This window comes from Pristis pectinata, chromosome 13 (genome assembly GCF_009764475.1).
Source record: "Pristis pectinata isolate sPriPec2 chromosome 13, sPriPec2.1.pri, whole genome shotgun sequence".
NCBI lineage: Eukaryota > Metazoa > Chordata > Chondrichthyes > Rhinopristiformes > Pristidae > Pristis > Pristis pectinata.
Window position 1 is genome coordinate 33,558,099 of NC_067417.1, and position 15,260 is coordinate 33,573,358.

The window sequence follows — 15,260 nt, forward strand, 5'->3', positions numbered from 1 at the left end:
ATATAGGTTGTCTATAAGTTGGGCTTTTGTAACCCAGGGAGGACCTGTAATGTGCAATACTACATCCTTGCGAAAATCACAGAAAAGTTAACTCAAAGTTGCAGTTTTTGCAAAACATTGATTAATATTACATTATTATTGCTTATCATTTATATTGCTTAATATTAATATTGCTTACTTGCCACAAATTCACGGCCAATTTGTACATTAACCATTTTTTCAAAATTTGGCAAACTTGTTTGTAGTTAGTACGAACCATATATATGGTTGGAACTTATTTTTGAGGTGAATATGGGAATGGGAAAAATATTAATTGGAGACTTGACCAGTTCTTTTATTATCTAAATATAACTAGATCGAAGCTCATGATGACTTTGCATTGTGATTTACATCTCTGGGTGAAATTTCACCTTTTTTTTGTGGCAGTGTACTTTTTACTGTTATTAGGGTTAAAGAGAAGACGGAAGAAAAAGTGAAACTGAAGGTTGAAATGCTTGTGTTATTTATATGTGCTGCTCATGTACTAATTGACTAAATTTCCTTTATTTTACCCAAATGCACATTTATTTTCTGAAAAGTGAACTAAAATTAAAACAAATAAACTAATGCAAAATGGTGTTTAAAGGTAACTTGCCTTCCCCTTTGCCTCATAATTCTTAGCCCTATAATTTCCATAGATGTTGATGGGTTTATGGATCTTTGCTGAGAAGCTGAGAGTTATACCCAGGATGGTGCTGGGGAATCTTGGTATGACCATACTTGATTTTAAGTGGGGTCCAGTGGTGGAGCAAACTAACACATGGATCCAGGACCTTTGCTTTTGACAGTGAATGCACAGAAACTGGGCCCACTGCCTTTTAAAAGATAAGGCCAGGGTTGAGGTTACATGGTGATAAGCCAAGAGCATCCAGTTAATTAACTTGGTTTGTCCAAGCTCCTGTCCGTTTTTTGCAGATTTATCTGAAGGCAAGAATGTGTTCAAATTCTTGAAAGTGTCTCTGTCGGGCAGTCAGAAGTGTAGAAAGGAAATGGCTTTGCTCTGCAGATTGCCTGGTGTACTAGTTCCTATGCTCCCTGGCTAGTATAAAGAACAAGTTATAGAGCATTAACTTGTACATTGCAGTTTTGTGCTGAGCAAAGGGAGAAAGTAACTTTCAACTGGCTTGTGGTCACTGGTGTGACCTCTGACAGTGACCTGCACAATATATTACCTGCAATAGAAACAAACAAGGTGTCACTATAATTGAGTTAGAAATGCCTGCCAACCTACTAAATGCAGTAATTTGTTGACAGTCATTGTTGCCCATGATTGTCTTAATGGTTGTTGCAAATTGTATAATTTGGCTTCAGCTCACGAAATGTGTCCAGAAATGGTACCACTCTACAGTATTTACCACATTATTTATAATAGGCAGACCCAGTAAGCCTGAGGGAATTTAGTTGTGCAGCTGAACTTGAACAGCTTGTTTAATGCGGGGCACTGTTGTGCATCAATTGAAGTTGGAGTTGAAATGGGCATCACCTGGTGACACTGAAATGCATCAAACTTGAGGGGACTTTGAATCTGATCTTCCAAGGAGATGTCTCATTGATCAGATAGATATCCCTCAGTTTAATGGTTGACAAAGTAGCATCTGTGCAGCCAACATAAGGTTGTGTCTGCATTGTACTTGGTGTAGAGAAAGTGCTGAAGTCATTATCCGAGGCACAATCTGGAATGGACCAGGACTTGTGCACTACTTGTCCCATTTTCATTCTGGATTACTGTCATGCAGATATTCATAGACTTGCATGGATTCAAACTCCTTTGGACCTTGAATTAATTTGTCAAGCACTCCCCATCTTATAGCAGATGTTGTGCTGTGTATTACACAAACGGGTTCTCTTGTGTTTCTGATTGAGGACAGAATCATTCATAATTCCTCTCATTTATTGTCCAGCAGACCTTGGTTCTGAGTTACCATGGCTCTTAGAAGAGGAGCATATAACAATTATTGTGGCTGCATTCTGAGATGTTCTGTTAAAGATTCTGCATGCCAGAGGAGTGTCCATTATTTTAGAATTTCCTTGGACCTGCTAAAGGATATATCCAGCATTGAAAATTTGAGGGGCCTTTCATCTGAAATGTTAACTCTGTTTCTCTTGCCACAGATGTTGTCCAACTCGCTGAGTATTGCCAGCATTTTCTGTTTTTATTCAGATTTCCAACATTGGTTTGACATTGGCATTAATATTGAAAAAAATATTTGTTCATGTTCAGATTATTTTAGTTTTCCATGGCTTATGTTAATTTGCACATTTGAACCTTGGCTGTTCCCAATTTAAGCCTTAGCTTCATTAAAGTTAGATGACGTTGTGTTACAATTTGTTTTAAATTAGTTTCAGGAAGGCAACATCTATACAGCATCAATTTATGTTATTCAGATTGCTCTGACAAATTAGATCTCCTCTAATGCCCACGTACGTGTAGGCACCTCAGTTGTATTGTCCTGTGTTGATGTTTAGGATTTTAAGAAGGACCTTTGTTTGGGTAAAGCTGAGAAAAATATTGTCAAAGTAGCTACAGAAGTTTGAAATAACATTTTTCTTTCCGTATATACCTTGTTTACAAAGGGGTTTGTGGTTTTAAATACTAAGCTATCTTTGTGCTTTTTTTTAAGCATAAAACATGATGACGTGAAGCATCTGATGTGTACCAAGATACACGGGGTTACTAACTTTAACAATGAAAATTTAACTACTCATGAAAGATGATGTGATCTTGTTGCATTGGGGAGGACTGAAGAGCTTTGGGTTCAAGTGGATCAGGTTGTAGGCCAGAGATCCTCAGCATATTTGGTGAGCCAGCATGCAATATGCTCAAATATTCAGTTGTATGGAGAACAGATAGTTTGTATTGCTGAGTGCTTTCTGTGGTTGGAGTACCTATTTCCAGCATTCCAGAAAACTGAAAAGTGGAGTTCAGATCTGAGTACATTTTTCCATGTGTGTTGGTTTTTGTTTAGAGAGTCAAGGATATCATTTGTTTTCAGACTGAAGCATGGCAATCCTCAGGGAAAGAAAGAAATCCTGGTTTTATTTTCACCCGTTGCTTTCCAATTTCAGCCAAGTCAAAAAATTGTCGGTTTTATTACTGGCACTTAAGTCATAAATGGTTATGTTGGTTCCACTTTTATTCCTGCACCTTCCCACCTCCCAGCATGTTCGATGTTCTTAGATCCCTTAACTATTACATCTCTCACACAAAGCAATTTAGGCTGTCTCAATTGTTACTTATTTCCTGTGGTGCAAACATTGAAGGAAAATTTATATTGAATCAGTGGTTAGACAACTGGATGATGAAGAGTGCTCTCAAAGCTACTGCCTTTCAAGAAGAAGCATGGTGCCTTACTACAAGGCTACTTCCTTAATTATCACTGTGGGTTTCAATCATTAACGCTTGAACATCTGCAGACATTTAAAGAATATGACTGTAGGTTTGGCTGCCACAGATGGTAGTTTTGCCAGATCTCCCATTGTCAAGTTTCCATTGACTTGATGTGTTACACTATGGATGAATGTAGAGCAGATAATAAAAAAAATAGAAACACAGGGAATCCTGTTTGATCATTTGTAAAGAAAAAATACATTAATGTTTGAGTGTGGAATTTTTAAGAGCTAGGGGTTCATGCCCAGAGTGGTAACCTGTCCTTCTGTTGTGCATTCCCAACATTTTTGTTCATTTAAAGAACAGATTATTTACTAGGACCAGTTGTATTTATTTTCAGAACTCTACAAGTGATATCATTTGCATCGTGTGCATTCACCTGTATCATCCACTTACCACTGTATGTAAGTATTTGTGTTATCCAGATTCGGGTTAAGGAAATTAGGCTTAATTGCATGGATTTGTTGCAATGTTCTAATGCTATTTCCATGTGTGTCCTAATATTATGGACTAATCTTGTACTCTCTAAGTAAGTAAATGCATAAAACAGAAAATGCAGGAAAACTCTGATCTGATAACATTTGTGGAGAAACAGATTGCTCTGAAATGTTAGCTCTGCTCTGACGTAACCTAGCCAGCTGAGTACTTCCAGCATTTTCTATGTCTATTTCAGAAATCCAGTATTTTACTTTTGTGAGTAAACCTCTGCTGGCCTCTACAGATTCTTGACGGTGGGGGTGGGAATGGATGCATTGAAATGGGAAAGCAATGTGTGAGCTGATGTAGTCATAGCGTTGGGTCATGATGGGTGTACTGAAGTGTCCTTTCTTCCGCATCACATTAGTTAAGCAGAGGGAAAGTATTGTGTGTGATATTGCTAATGTGCTCATGCGATTTAAAAGAAATCAGTGCATTATTTAATTGATGTTTTCTTTACTTTTAAGGAACTTTTTAGGTGCTGCATTACAGAGATGTCTGCATGACTTAAGTGGATAGAAAGTGACATGCAATGGATTAGTTGTTGAATGGTTTAAGAAGTACCACTACCCACTGCAGAACAGCTGAAGTGAGCACACTTGGAACAAAGTGTTGATTACTGCCAAGCAGTAAATGCATCAAGATGACTGATCCCATCATGGATTTTTTGGATGATGCCAATTTGTTTGGTGGAGGACTGGAAGGATTGACAGACGACGGATTTTCCCAAGCTGGACCAGTTTCATTGGTTGATGAACTAAACCTAAGTGCAGATTTTGAACCTTTGCAGGTTGAGCCATTACATCATGTATCAGAGACACAGACACCGGAAAAAATTAACTTTGAGCAGTTACAGACATTTGATTCATTAAAACTTCATCAGGTGAACCAGCCATTTAATTTGGTGGGCAGCGGTAATGAGACTGGTGTTCTGTCTCCACATTCCCAATTTCATTGTTCACCTGATCATCAAAATCAGACAAATGGGCTGTTTCCTTCTGCCCATAATGAGAATAGTGCTCAGTCATTTGTCGATGGAAGTCCAATGTGGGGTCACCAAAGCCCCATTTCCAATCAAAATGGGTCACCATTCCATACCTTGCAAGGACATTCACAGTCCATGCAGCAGATGACCCCTTTTTTAACGCACCATGATTTTGCTTTGCATCAGTCGAACCAACAACAGCAGCAACCTGCATCAGTGCAGCCCCAGCAGAGTATAAACCATTTCACTACAGGACAGAAAACTCTAAATCAAGGCAATCAGTTCATGGGTGTCCATGGATCGGCTTCATCTCACATGACTCGCATTGGCCAACCAACTACAACTGTTAGCTCATCCACTCAGCACCCTGCTACAGTGCAGCAGTTTAACCAACCAGCCACCACTGTGAATCCCGTACATCCCATTAGATTCACTGGTAGTGCCAATCATGGTGGTGTACATCAGAATATCAGCTTTTCAAGCTCTTCGCGAGAAATGACGACTTGCTCTATCAACAATTCAAACCAGTTTACCCCTCAGTATTCCTATCCTAACAACAACCTGGCTAATGGCAACAATTTGACATCTACTACAATGCTTTCTACTCATCAGGCAACCCAGGGCATGACTTGCTTTCCTGGGAGTGATGCATTCACAGTGCCAGCAGGGACCAACCAGGAATCAGTACATCATATGCTCAGTCCCAACAGTCCCGCGAAACAAAAGATCCTGCAGCCTATGCATTCTGTAAACACTCAGGGAAATTTCAGTCCTTCAAGTATGTCCTCTGTTCAAACTGATGTGCCAATAACAACCAGCTCAGTGTCTAAGGTGAGAATTTCTAATGTATCAACTCAAAGGAAACCAACTGACATTTCATCACTCCAGGGAAATCCACTTCCACAGTGTCAGACACATCCCTTGACTAGGATAGACACCGAAGATGTTTTTCAGGACCAACTGTTAACATCTTTTGAGAACTCTGGTCTGGGCCAGAGAGATTCACCCCCTGTTCCAAGACCAATGGTTCCACAACAAGTGCAACAGCATCCGAACATGCAACAGGAGATGGTTATCCAGCATCAGATGCATCAAGAACCAACTACCGTCAGTCGCATCCCTTCCCAACATTGGCAACAATCGATAGCAGGCCAGCATCGGCCGACAAAGGGATCTGTACAGTTGACCGTGCAGCGGCAGGTTTGTACTTAAACTCTTCTGCATCTCTGCTAGATTTTGCAATTATTTTCAGCTGACACTATAATTTGCTGCAGTTAAAATCCTAATAAAAGGCAATTAAGAATTTTTTTAGAGAAAAAATGTGCAAGTGTTGCTAGAGTGGAGCTTATCCTGCTGCACTACCTTAAGACACCAATTGGCTTGTGCATGTTTAGGTTCTAAAATTTTTGTCCCAGAATTGCTGGAAGTGTGAGTTGGTTGACTGCAGCAAAGACATCAGGCACTCTGGGCAGCAATGGGAAAATGTGTATCACCTTAACCAATGAGATTAATGAAATGAGAAACAGACACAGGATGTGAGAAAAAGTAGAATGGATAAATTCTGTTGTAAATTAAATACAGAAGGAGAAATGCAAGGTAGGAAAATGCTGAACTAAGATGGTAAAAGAAAAAAAAGCACTCTTAAAAAAAAAACTTGCAACAAAATTGAAAATCTGAAGGAAAAGGAGTACAGTATACAGTTTTAATTTTCTGAGCGAGAGTCTGTTTGGCACCCATTAACAATTATCACCTTGTTTAAAGGGTACTTATACTATAAATAGACTTGACTTTCCATGGCGTGTTTAATGGGCAATTAATGCACGAACGCAGCAACATCATGAAACTCACAGGAAGGTGAAAAGCGAGATGATGTTTTAGCAAAGCTAACAGTGGACCAGGGCGCATTGGCTAGCAACTTGAGGTTATATGTAATTCCTGGATTATCTTTTTGCTTCAAGATGTTATTTGATTTGCATGTTTATAGTGCTTAAGTATGATTGGATTTGTAGGTGTGCAAATGTAAAGTAAGAAAGTGAGAAGTTTTGTGGTTGTAGTACAATCTCCAGATTATGTTCATTTTCAGAATTGTACATTTTAAGTCTTGGGGTGTTAGACTAAATGAAGGTTAATGTGCTACAGTGTGATATACTTAGTGTGCAATTTGAAGAAATATGAATTTAGCTTCTGGGTTATTTTGGAGAACAATTTAATTAAGCCTTTGAATACGTGAAATATTTCATTTCCAATCTTCTAAACCACTAAAACTAGCTGTACTTCGATGTTTCTTAGATTTTGTGGATAATCAGTGGCTTAGGAGCTGTACCAACAGATTGGCTGACGTGATTGCAGCTGATGATACTGTGAAGTATCAAAGTCTTGCAGAGATGTTTTACCTTCATTCTATATCACACTCTGATATTGCATCTATTTTTGTGCGATGAAGCAATCTTCACACTGGTTCCTCTTGCATAATTTTCTCACCAACATGTGGTTGATAGAAAGGTAAGGCCTGACTTAAATTGTGGGATAAACTTCAAAAATTGTGGCCAAGTTGCAGGCGAGACAGACAAAACTGTTTTAGAAAAAATAGTTGCTTCCTATTGTGGTAACTTGCATAATCAGCCAAGCGGGAGATCTGTGTGCAAGAAGTGAGAGTGTTGAGACCTTCCAAAATGAAGGACGGCGTGATCCAGCTATTGCGGAAGATCATATTGGGGGATCCACAGTTTGCACAATGGAAGTAGAGCAGCACAGTTTGGTGAAATGTAAAACTGATTCGGAACCGAGTTCAGATTTTAAAATTTGAACTAATTAACTATCAGCTCTGGGTCAGATCTCAGATGATTTTTTTGCCCCATAAAGTTTTTGCATTTTTCATTCAATGGATGCAGATGTTGCTGACAGTGCTGGTATTTATCATTCATTCCATTATGAGTCAACCACATTAACCTGGGATCACATTTAGGCCAAACTGGGTAAGGACGATAGATTTCCTTCTCTGAAGGACGTCAATGAACCAGATGGGTTTTACGATAATCCAGTGGTTTTGTGGTTACCATTACTGAGACCAACTTTTTTTTTACTCCACATTAGTTAGTTACTTTAAGGACTCCAGCTGCCATAGTGGGATTCAAACTTGCATATCGACATCAATGGTCCAGAACTCTGGTTGCTAATCGAGTCATTTAACTATTATGCTCCAGTACACCTTTACAACTTGACATTGCAAGTTGACACCTCTTTTATTATTTAACCTATCAATAAATGTGAATTGATTCCAGATCATTCTCATCATCCCTGTGTGTCCATGTGCACTAATGCTGAAGTGATCATTTAATTAAATTTGAAACTTTATCTGTGCAGAGAAAGAAACTCCATCTACTCTATGTCAACAGTGTGTTTTCATTTTAATCTTGGAAGGATTTGTCTTCTCTACTGTGTTAATTTTTCTACTTTCCTCTCCAGACACGTCTCAGACCTTTCTAAATAGTAAAATAGCAAATGCATTTTGTTTGGTGCACACTTATTGACCAAAATTTCAGTAACCCTATCTATTGATGTAACATTCAGGATGCTGTCGTCCTGCTGCCTATGAGCACCAGAACAAACTATGCAGACAATAAACAGAAGCATGTCTTATCAAGTTTGAAATTCCAACAGTGTGCTGATTTAAAACAAAATCGTGCACTTATTTTTCAAAATGCATCCTGGGGGAGAAGGGAGAGTTGCAACGGCTGTGTATTATCGTAATAGGAACCTTTCAGTTAAATATAGGATGCTGCTGGAATGTTGTTACAGAATAAAATAAAAATTCCTTTGTCAGAGCCAAAAGTAGTCAAAGTGCAAATGTTCACACACATACAAACATACAGTTGTGACGTTACTTCTAATGACGATGTTCCTACTCTAAAACTTCTCTGTTAAGCAGAAATGATTGTAATATTTGACAAAGACAGTGATTGTTCATCTCTGTTGGATTGGCTGTATATTATAGAGGTATCTTGGTGGACAAAGGTAGGGAAGGGATAAATGGCTGAATCCTGTGTGACGATCACAGTGGAGCACCACCTGCTGGAAGATGGATGTGACCAGGTCAGGCTCAGCTTTGATGACAGATTGCCCGGAAAGGGTCCAGCAGGGAACTGATGCCTCATGAAGCATGGGAGGAAATTGATGATGGAGGCACTTGAACAAACAAAACTGCTGAATACGTGTTACCCTTGAGCTGTACTCCAAACGTAACCTTGTTGGAATGAAGATATCTATTGTAATAGGCAAGCCATGACAATGTAGCCCATGACAAGATGGTTCTTGGCACTTCAAAGCTAAACAGATCTGCAATTTTACTAGTACAAGATCATTTGGCACTGGTTAAGACTTGTTTGTCAATATGTGCCAATATAACCCTGCTCATTGGCCAGAGTTTTTTTATCAAATAAGTCATGTATTTATTCAGACACATTCCTTTGAATAGAATACAGTTGAACTCTAGTGAATGCATAAACTGTCTGACGGATTTTATGCAACAGTATTTAACTGGCATACTGCTGTACCAGAATCCATTGAAACATTTTATTTAGCAGTTTAATTTCAAGGAAGTTAAACAACTGAAGAACTTTTAACAGAAGATGTATTGTACATAAAAGCTTTAGGCTATGGTCCAAGCTTTTTCCAAGTTTATAATTCTGCCAGTAGGGCAACGGAACAGGTTTTATTTGCAATATAGAGAGAAGCACTTGGGTGACACTCTCCTGTTACTTGATTTAAAGGACTATTGTACTGATGTGCGGGATGAAATTTGCCATAAGATTAATGATGCTTAGTATTTATGAAAAGGATAATTACAATTATTAAGCATAATATATTTTGCAGTTGAATTTTATTTTCTTGCCAATTCACTGAATTACCCAGTGCCCCCCCCCCCCCCACACACACACACACACACACACACACACAAATATGTAAGATGTTTTGGGTCAGGTGTCCTGCCCCAAAACGTTGACCGCCTGCTTTTCTCCATGGGTGCTGCCTGGCCTTCTGAGTTCCTCCAGTATCATCGTGTTTTTCATCTAGATTCCAGCATATGCAGTCCTTTGTTTCTCTAATCAGAGTGGCAAGTTGCCCTCAGCTAGTAACTGAGAGGCATGAGCAGAGCAATGTCATTTAATGTCACCTTACCAGTGCCGATCAACTTCAGAAATCGCAGCAAGAAAAAATGTAAATGGACTGGTAATAAATGAATTGTGAATACTTATAAAGCTGTTCATGCTTGGTTCCCTTGCTTCATGTTGAATATATTGCTGTCTGATTCAGGTTTTTACTTCTACACTGATGATGTAAGGTAGCTCTGGTTTAATCTGGATGCATCTCCAGAAGATCATGATAATCTCAGCTCAGAGTGGTGCAGATTACAGCAGTATTTGTTAGAATCTAATACCTGTAGCTTCATAAGAAGAAAAGAAAAATACAGATTAGAAAAAAATGTAAGTTGTTCAAGTACTTCAACAAATGTCAACAGAGTACTTGTGAAGCTTAAGTTGGTTTAAAAGTGTGTGCCTGGGAAACCAGTTACTAGTTGACTGAAATGTTTGCTTAATCATATTTGTCAGGAGGTGAGAGTATTTCTTTGTCCCTTTGGCTAAGATAAAAGGTTTTATTTGGAGGCATTATGTAATGTGCTTTAATGATTTGATTTTGATTGGTGTACTTCTGTTTAGAGCTGTAAATTTTCTTAAGTTTGTACTGAGCTATTCAAGTACTTTTAGGATATTTGCCATGCTCTGAATCATGAAGTTTTGTGTAATTTTTATGCCCAACCAGAGAAAGTTTGATTTGTGAGTTTTAGAGGCCCAGTTTTGCATTCCCTCAGCTGCTTGGCAGTGTGTGGTCTTCCTCTCAACCCCACCAATGGTTGCTTTGCAATATGTTGTCTGGATCCAGAGATCTGGAATGTGTTCTCTGAATCTCCCTCCTACCTTACTTCCTGTTGTAATTTTTTTTTAACGCTCTTGCATCAACATTTCCTTACAAATGCTGGCATGGGAATTTCTAATGGAGAGCATTGGGCAAACTCGTCATGTTCTAATTACGTTTCTGGCTTGGCTGCCTGTGGTATATACTATGGAGAAACTCCCGTCCCCCAAACAATTTTATTTTACTGCTTAGCAAACCACCCAATAACTTAACATTTAGCTATATCACATCAAAGCTTTATATCAAATCCATTAGTATGCAAGAATTCAAAACAACAAAATTGGTTGTGTTTACTGCATCATTATCCCTGTCGTCTAATTCCAATTTATCTGGAGTCAATATATCGTAATTATTTCCCAATGTGGTTAGTAATGACTGCCAGTATACACCTGGGAAGGGCAAATCCTTCTCTGCTAATTTAATTAAATTAATTGGCAAATGATGGATGATGATTCTGTTGATATTGTTTATCTTGACTGCAGACATATATAAACGTGTTCCCCAAATCTGTGTGTTAATGTCCATGCACAGAGACAGGTCTCCCTTTGTCCAGGACTTCCTTACTGCTGGGTCATGACCTTGCTCTGTCAAGCTGATATGGAAGTCCATGTTCAATGACTACCCATGTTTAAAAGCACAGAAACCTCCACTTCAGAACTTGGAATATCTAATCCTTCATAAACAGCCCCGACTATCTCCTTCATCCACCTTGGAACATACAGAACTGGAGTGGAAGCACGTCATTCTCCATCACAAGGGACTGTTGGAAAAGGAGGAGGAGTATTACTACTGCCACTATTACTGCTGGGGGTTATGGATTAAGAGACATTTGTGAGGATAATATTTGATCATTTGTCAAAAATACACAAGCTGGGAAGTAGCTGCATGGATTACAAAACAAAGAGCTTTATTGAAGGCTTTGGCAAATTGGTGGTGTGGTACTGTGGCGATTTGTTTTGCTTCCTGGAACCTTGAAGAATGTGCAGAAGAAAATAAATCAGTGATTTCTAACCTCAGAGTTTGGAACTGTCTGGGTGTGGAGGAAAGACTCCAAGTATCAGGGTTTGATAAAAGCATCAGTTTAAGGGGAATATGATTGAGACTTTCATGGTATTAAGGGAATTGGACTCGATCCATTTCAACTGACAGCTGCATTGTTTTAAAAGGGAACTTGACTAGTTTCTAAGAGGAGGTCATTTTATGAGGTATTGTGGACTTCCAGAGTGTACTGGCATGTTTGCTTTAGGAAATTGGGGGAAAAAATCCTCAAGAGTTTTTATAAATTGGCTTCAAATTTTATTTCTCATTTGTGTGATTAGGTTGAATTCGGCAGTGTATAAAGGTGAACTGCTATCTGGGTCTCCCGCTTGGTGGTCTTTACTCTCTTGTGCTTTCACATATTTTAGTAACACATACAGTACTGTGAAAAGTAAGCCTGTTGAGGAAAATATTACTCAAACAGTGGTTGTTTCTGAATTGAAGGTTTATTCAAAATGTATTTGGAGACTTGTGTCGAGAGAATTTGGGGTTCTCATGTTTCTCTGCATTCTTCATACAGTCAGTTTATTTCTTTATAAAATAAGTATACTTCAAATACTTATTTTGTTAATGTACAAGTTAAAATGATGACCATCAAATGTCTGAGTATCTATTTATGAGTATCAAATTATTGAGTGTGGATTTAATTGGAATTTAATCTTCTGACATTTTCAGTTTTTATTAGGAAGTATCTTTTGGTCTGTCAAATTCAGCATGCAATGCATCAAGGCAAGTTGTAGCACTGCTAAGAACTAGCTCATAACCCAGTAACTGTTCAATAATTAGTCCTACGGTGATGCATAGGACCTGCCATGCTTGGATGGTCCATCCAATGTGTTCCTGGGAGAACTCTTAAGATTATCTGTTTATTTCAATAGCAAGGTAGCTGGAATTCATTTAAGATATGCAGAAAGGAGGAGCAAGATTGTGAAAAAACTTCACATGTTCAATCCTCTGATAATTATCAAACCATAAATCCTTAAGAAGCATCCTTATTAGTATCACTACAGTTTTTGAAATTGTTCTGTGGTTACATTTATACTGGTATCACTTCAGGCTTTCTGTAGTTTAGATGATCGTTTGCGGGAAAGGAGAAGAAAAATGTCTTCTTTATGTCTATGGAAAAATGCGATGTTGTAAATGAAAGACATGTCTCTATATTTTAGATTACCTGATGAATTATCTTCAGTAATTTCTGTATTGCAGTCAACTAGTAGGGTTATCTTTTGTGTTTCCAGTTGAATTCTGTATCCCGTCACATTAGAATCTTTGTGTTAACACACGGTCAGTGTACTAGTTGTAAAGATTTATCTTTGCAGAAATCGCCAAGCAATTTTTTTTAAATCCCCTCCCCATGGGGGAAGGACCCTACTTTATTGTTACCCTCCCCCAAGTCACATAAAATATCTTGATCACAAATATCTCATTTATTCTGTATTTAGTGATGAGAAAAAAAATCAAGGCTGTCTGTTGCAGAGTTTAGCTATTCAAGGCAATCTGCCAAGCACCCTTGAAAGTTATTATAGATCAATGTTGTCTGGGCCTTGAGACATCCTTTCAGGTTATCCTTTCATCCTATTGCCAGTATGGTTCAGGGATAGTCTCTTTAAGCTGTCTTTTCCCTGTTTGTTCCATATCCCGTGTCCATTTACTTCCACCACACACAGATGGCAAGACCTTTATGCCTGTACTTCAGGTTAATGACTTGAGGCATGTGTCTTGCTACTTTAGTGCTCTGCCCACTGCCCATAAAAAGCTTGTTATTGACAGCCAGGTTCAGTGATGTATTCATTTATTTCACAGGGAAAATTAATCAGTCTTGAGATGAACAAGTTTGTACATTTTAAAAAAATGGTGGTTTTGTAATTGTTTCCAGAGCACAAAGAAAAGCTTGGTAAAATAAGAAACGTAATTATGTATTTTGAAATGATATGCACATGAAAGCCTAAAGAGGAGCTTTGTGCTTTCACAAACTGCTTCCCCACCTGACAGTTGGTAAACTTAAACCAACTGTGACGTGAGCCTTTTGCTTTGGTTCAGCTTTTTGCTGGTAATGATATATGACCTGTGTAAGCAAAACAGTGACAAAAACAGCTGGCCCTGGACTTGTACAGTATCTGCTTAGTGCAAAAAATGCTTTGCTGACCAGGTCACTGTTGCATTAAGGGGCCTGTAATGGAGAGAGATTCTTGTTTTCCCATATTCAATTAATTTTACTCTTTGAGTAACTTAATAGTTTCCAAGTGAAACTGTTTATTCTTGTAACTCTCTGTTAGGCTGAATCTCGTATAGGAAATAATTTGCATAATGGATGCCAGTAACATGAAGCAATTAATTAGTGCGTTTGGTGTGGCGACCTTCACTGTTAATTTACTGCTTGCTTATGTTTTTGAGTCGGTGGAGAGGAAGAAGGTAATTTTCTATTCACAAGTACTGAGAATAATAGAATTTATGAAGAAGCTGCAGTTAATTATTTTGTTTCTGGCCATATCTGAAGTATCACAACCACAGGCCAGTGATTGACAATTGTTGCAGGAACAAGAATCAAATTAATGTTTTCAAAGGTCTCGTGCAGTAAAATGGAATAGCAAAAATAGCAAAAACCGTGTGGCCTCACGGTTTGAGGGTTCGATCTTGTATGTGTGGAGTTTGCACATTCTCCCTGTGACTAAATAGGTTTCTGCCAGCTGCTCCGGTTTCCTCCCTCATCCCAGAGATTATTCCTGTAAATGACCACTTAGTGTAGGCAAGTGGCAAGAAAATCACAGGAGAGATGATAGATATCTGGGAGAGAATAAGTTGCAGGACTAAAGGGAAATGAGTGGTAGAATGGGACTGATGGAATTGCTTTGCTAGAAGCCAGCATGGACCTGATGGGCTAAATAGCCTCCTGTGTCATAAGTAAAAGACTTGAGTTTGTATTTTGATCCTCTTTGTTAAATGAGTTCGGGTCTGGAGAACATTAGGTACGCACCCTGTCAGCCAGCACCTGCCCCATTTGTGGAAGAGTCTGCAATCTCCCTTGGCTTGATTAGCTCACCCCAGGACCCATAAAACTGGAGTGGAAGTAAATCCTCTCAATCTCAGTGGACTACCCAGGGTTTGTCTTCGGAGGCAAAATGATTTCTAACTCTGAATCCAAAGTTTCCATTGTGAATGGTTTTAGCCTTATCTGTCAAAGTATTGATGTGAATGCTTCTTGTAAATGCCTTTCCAAATAACAGTGCTTAAATTACTAATGTTCATAAGATGTGCAATAAAGTAATGAGGAAAACTGAATAGTCCTGTTCAACTCTGTAACTCAATGTAAAGTTTGATTTTGTTCCAAGACTTCTCTAAATTTCATGCAGATTTATTTCT

At 38.5% G+C, this 15,260-nt stretch overlaps 1 protein-coding gene across 4 annotated transcripts in view; it reads left to right on the plus strand.

Annotated features, from left to right (window-relative positions):
• Positions 1-15,260, plus strand: part of chd9 (chromodomain helicase DNA binding protein 9) — a 210,421-nt gene that overhangs the window by 50,751 nt on the left and 144,410 nt on the right. For all 4 annotated transcript variants that reach the window (XM_052028372.1, XM_052028375.1, XM_052028373.1 and 1 more), the window contains exon 2: positions 4,372-6,089. In XM_052028372.1, coding sequence (XP_051884332.1) covers positions 4,548-6,089 — 1,542 coding nt within the window. In that variant the 5' untranslated portion in view covers positions 4,372-4,547. The remainder of the gene's footprint in view (positions 1-4,371; positions 6,090-15,260) is intronic.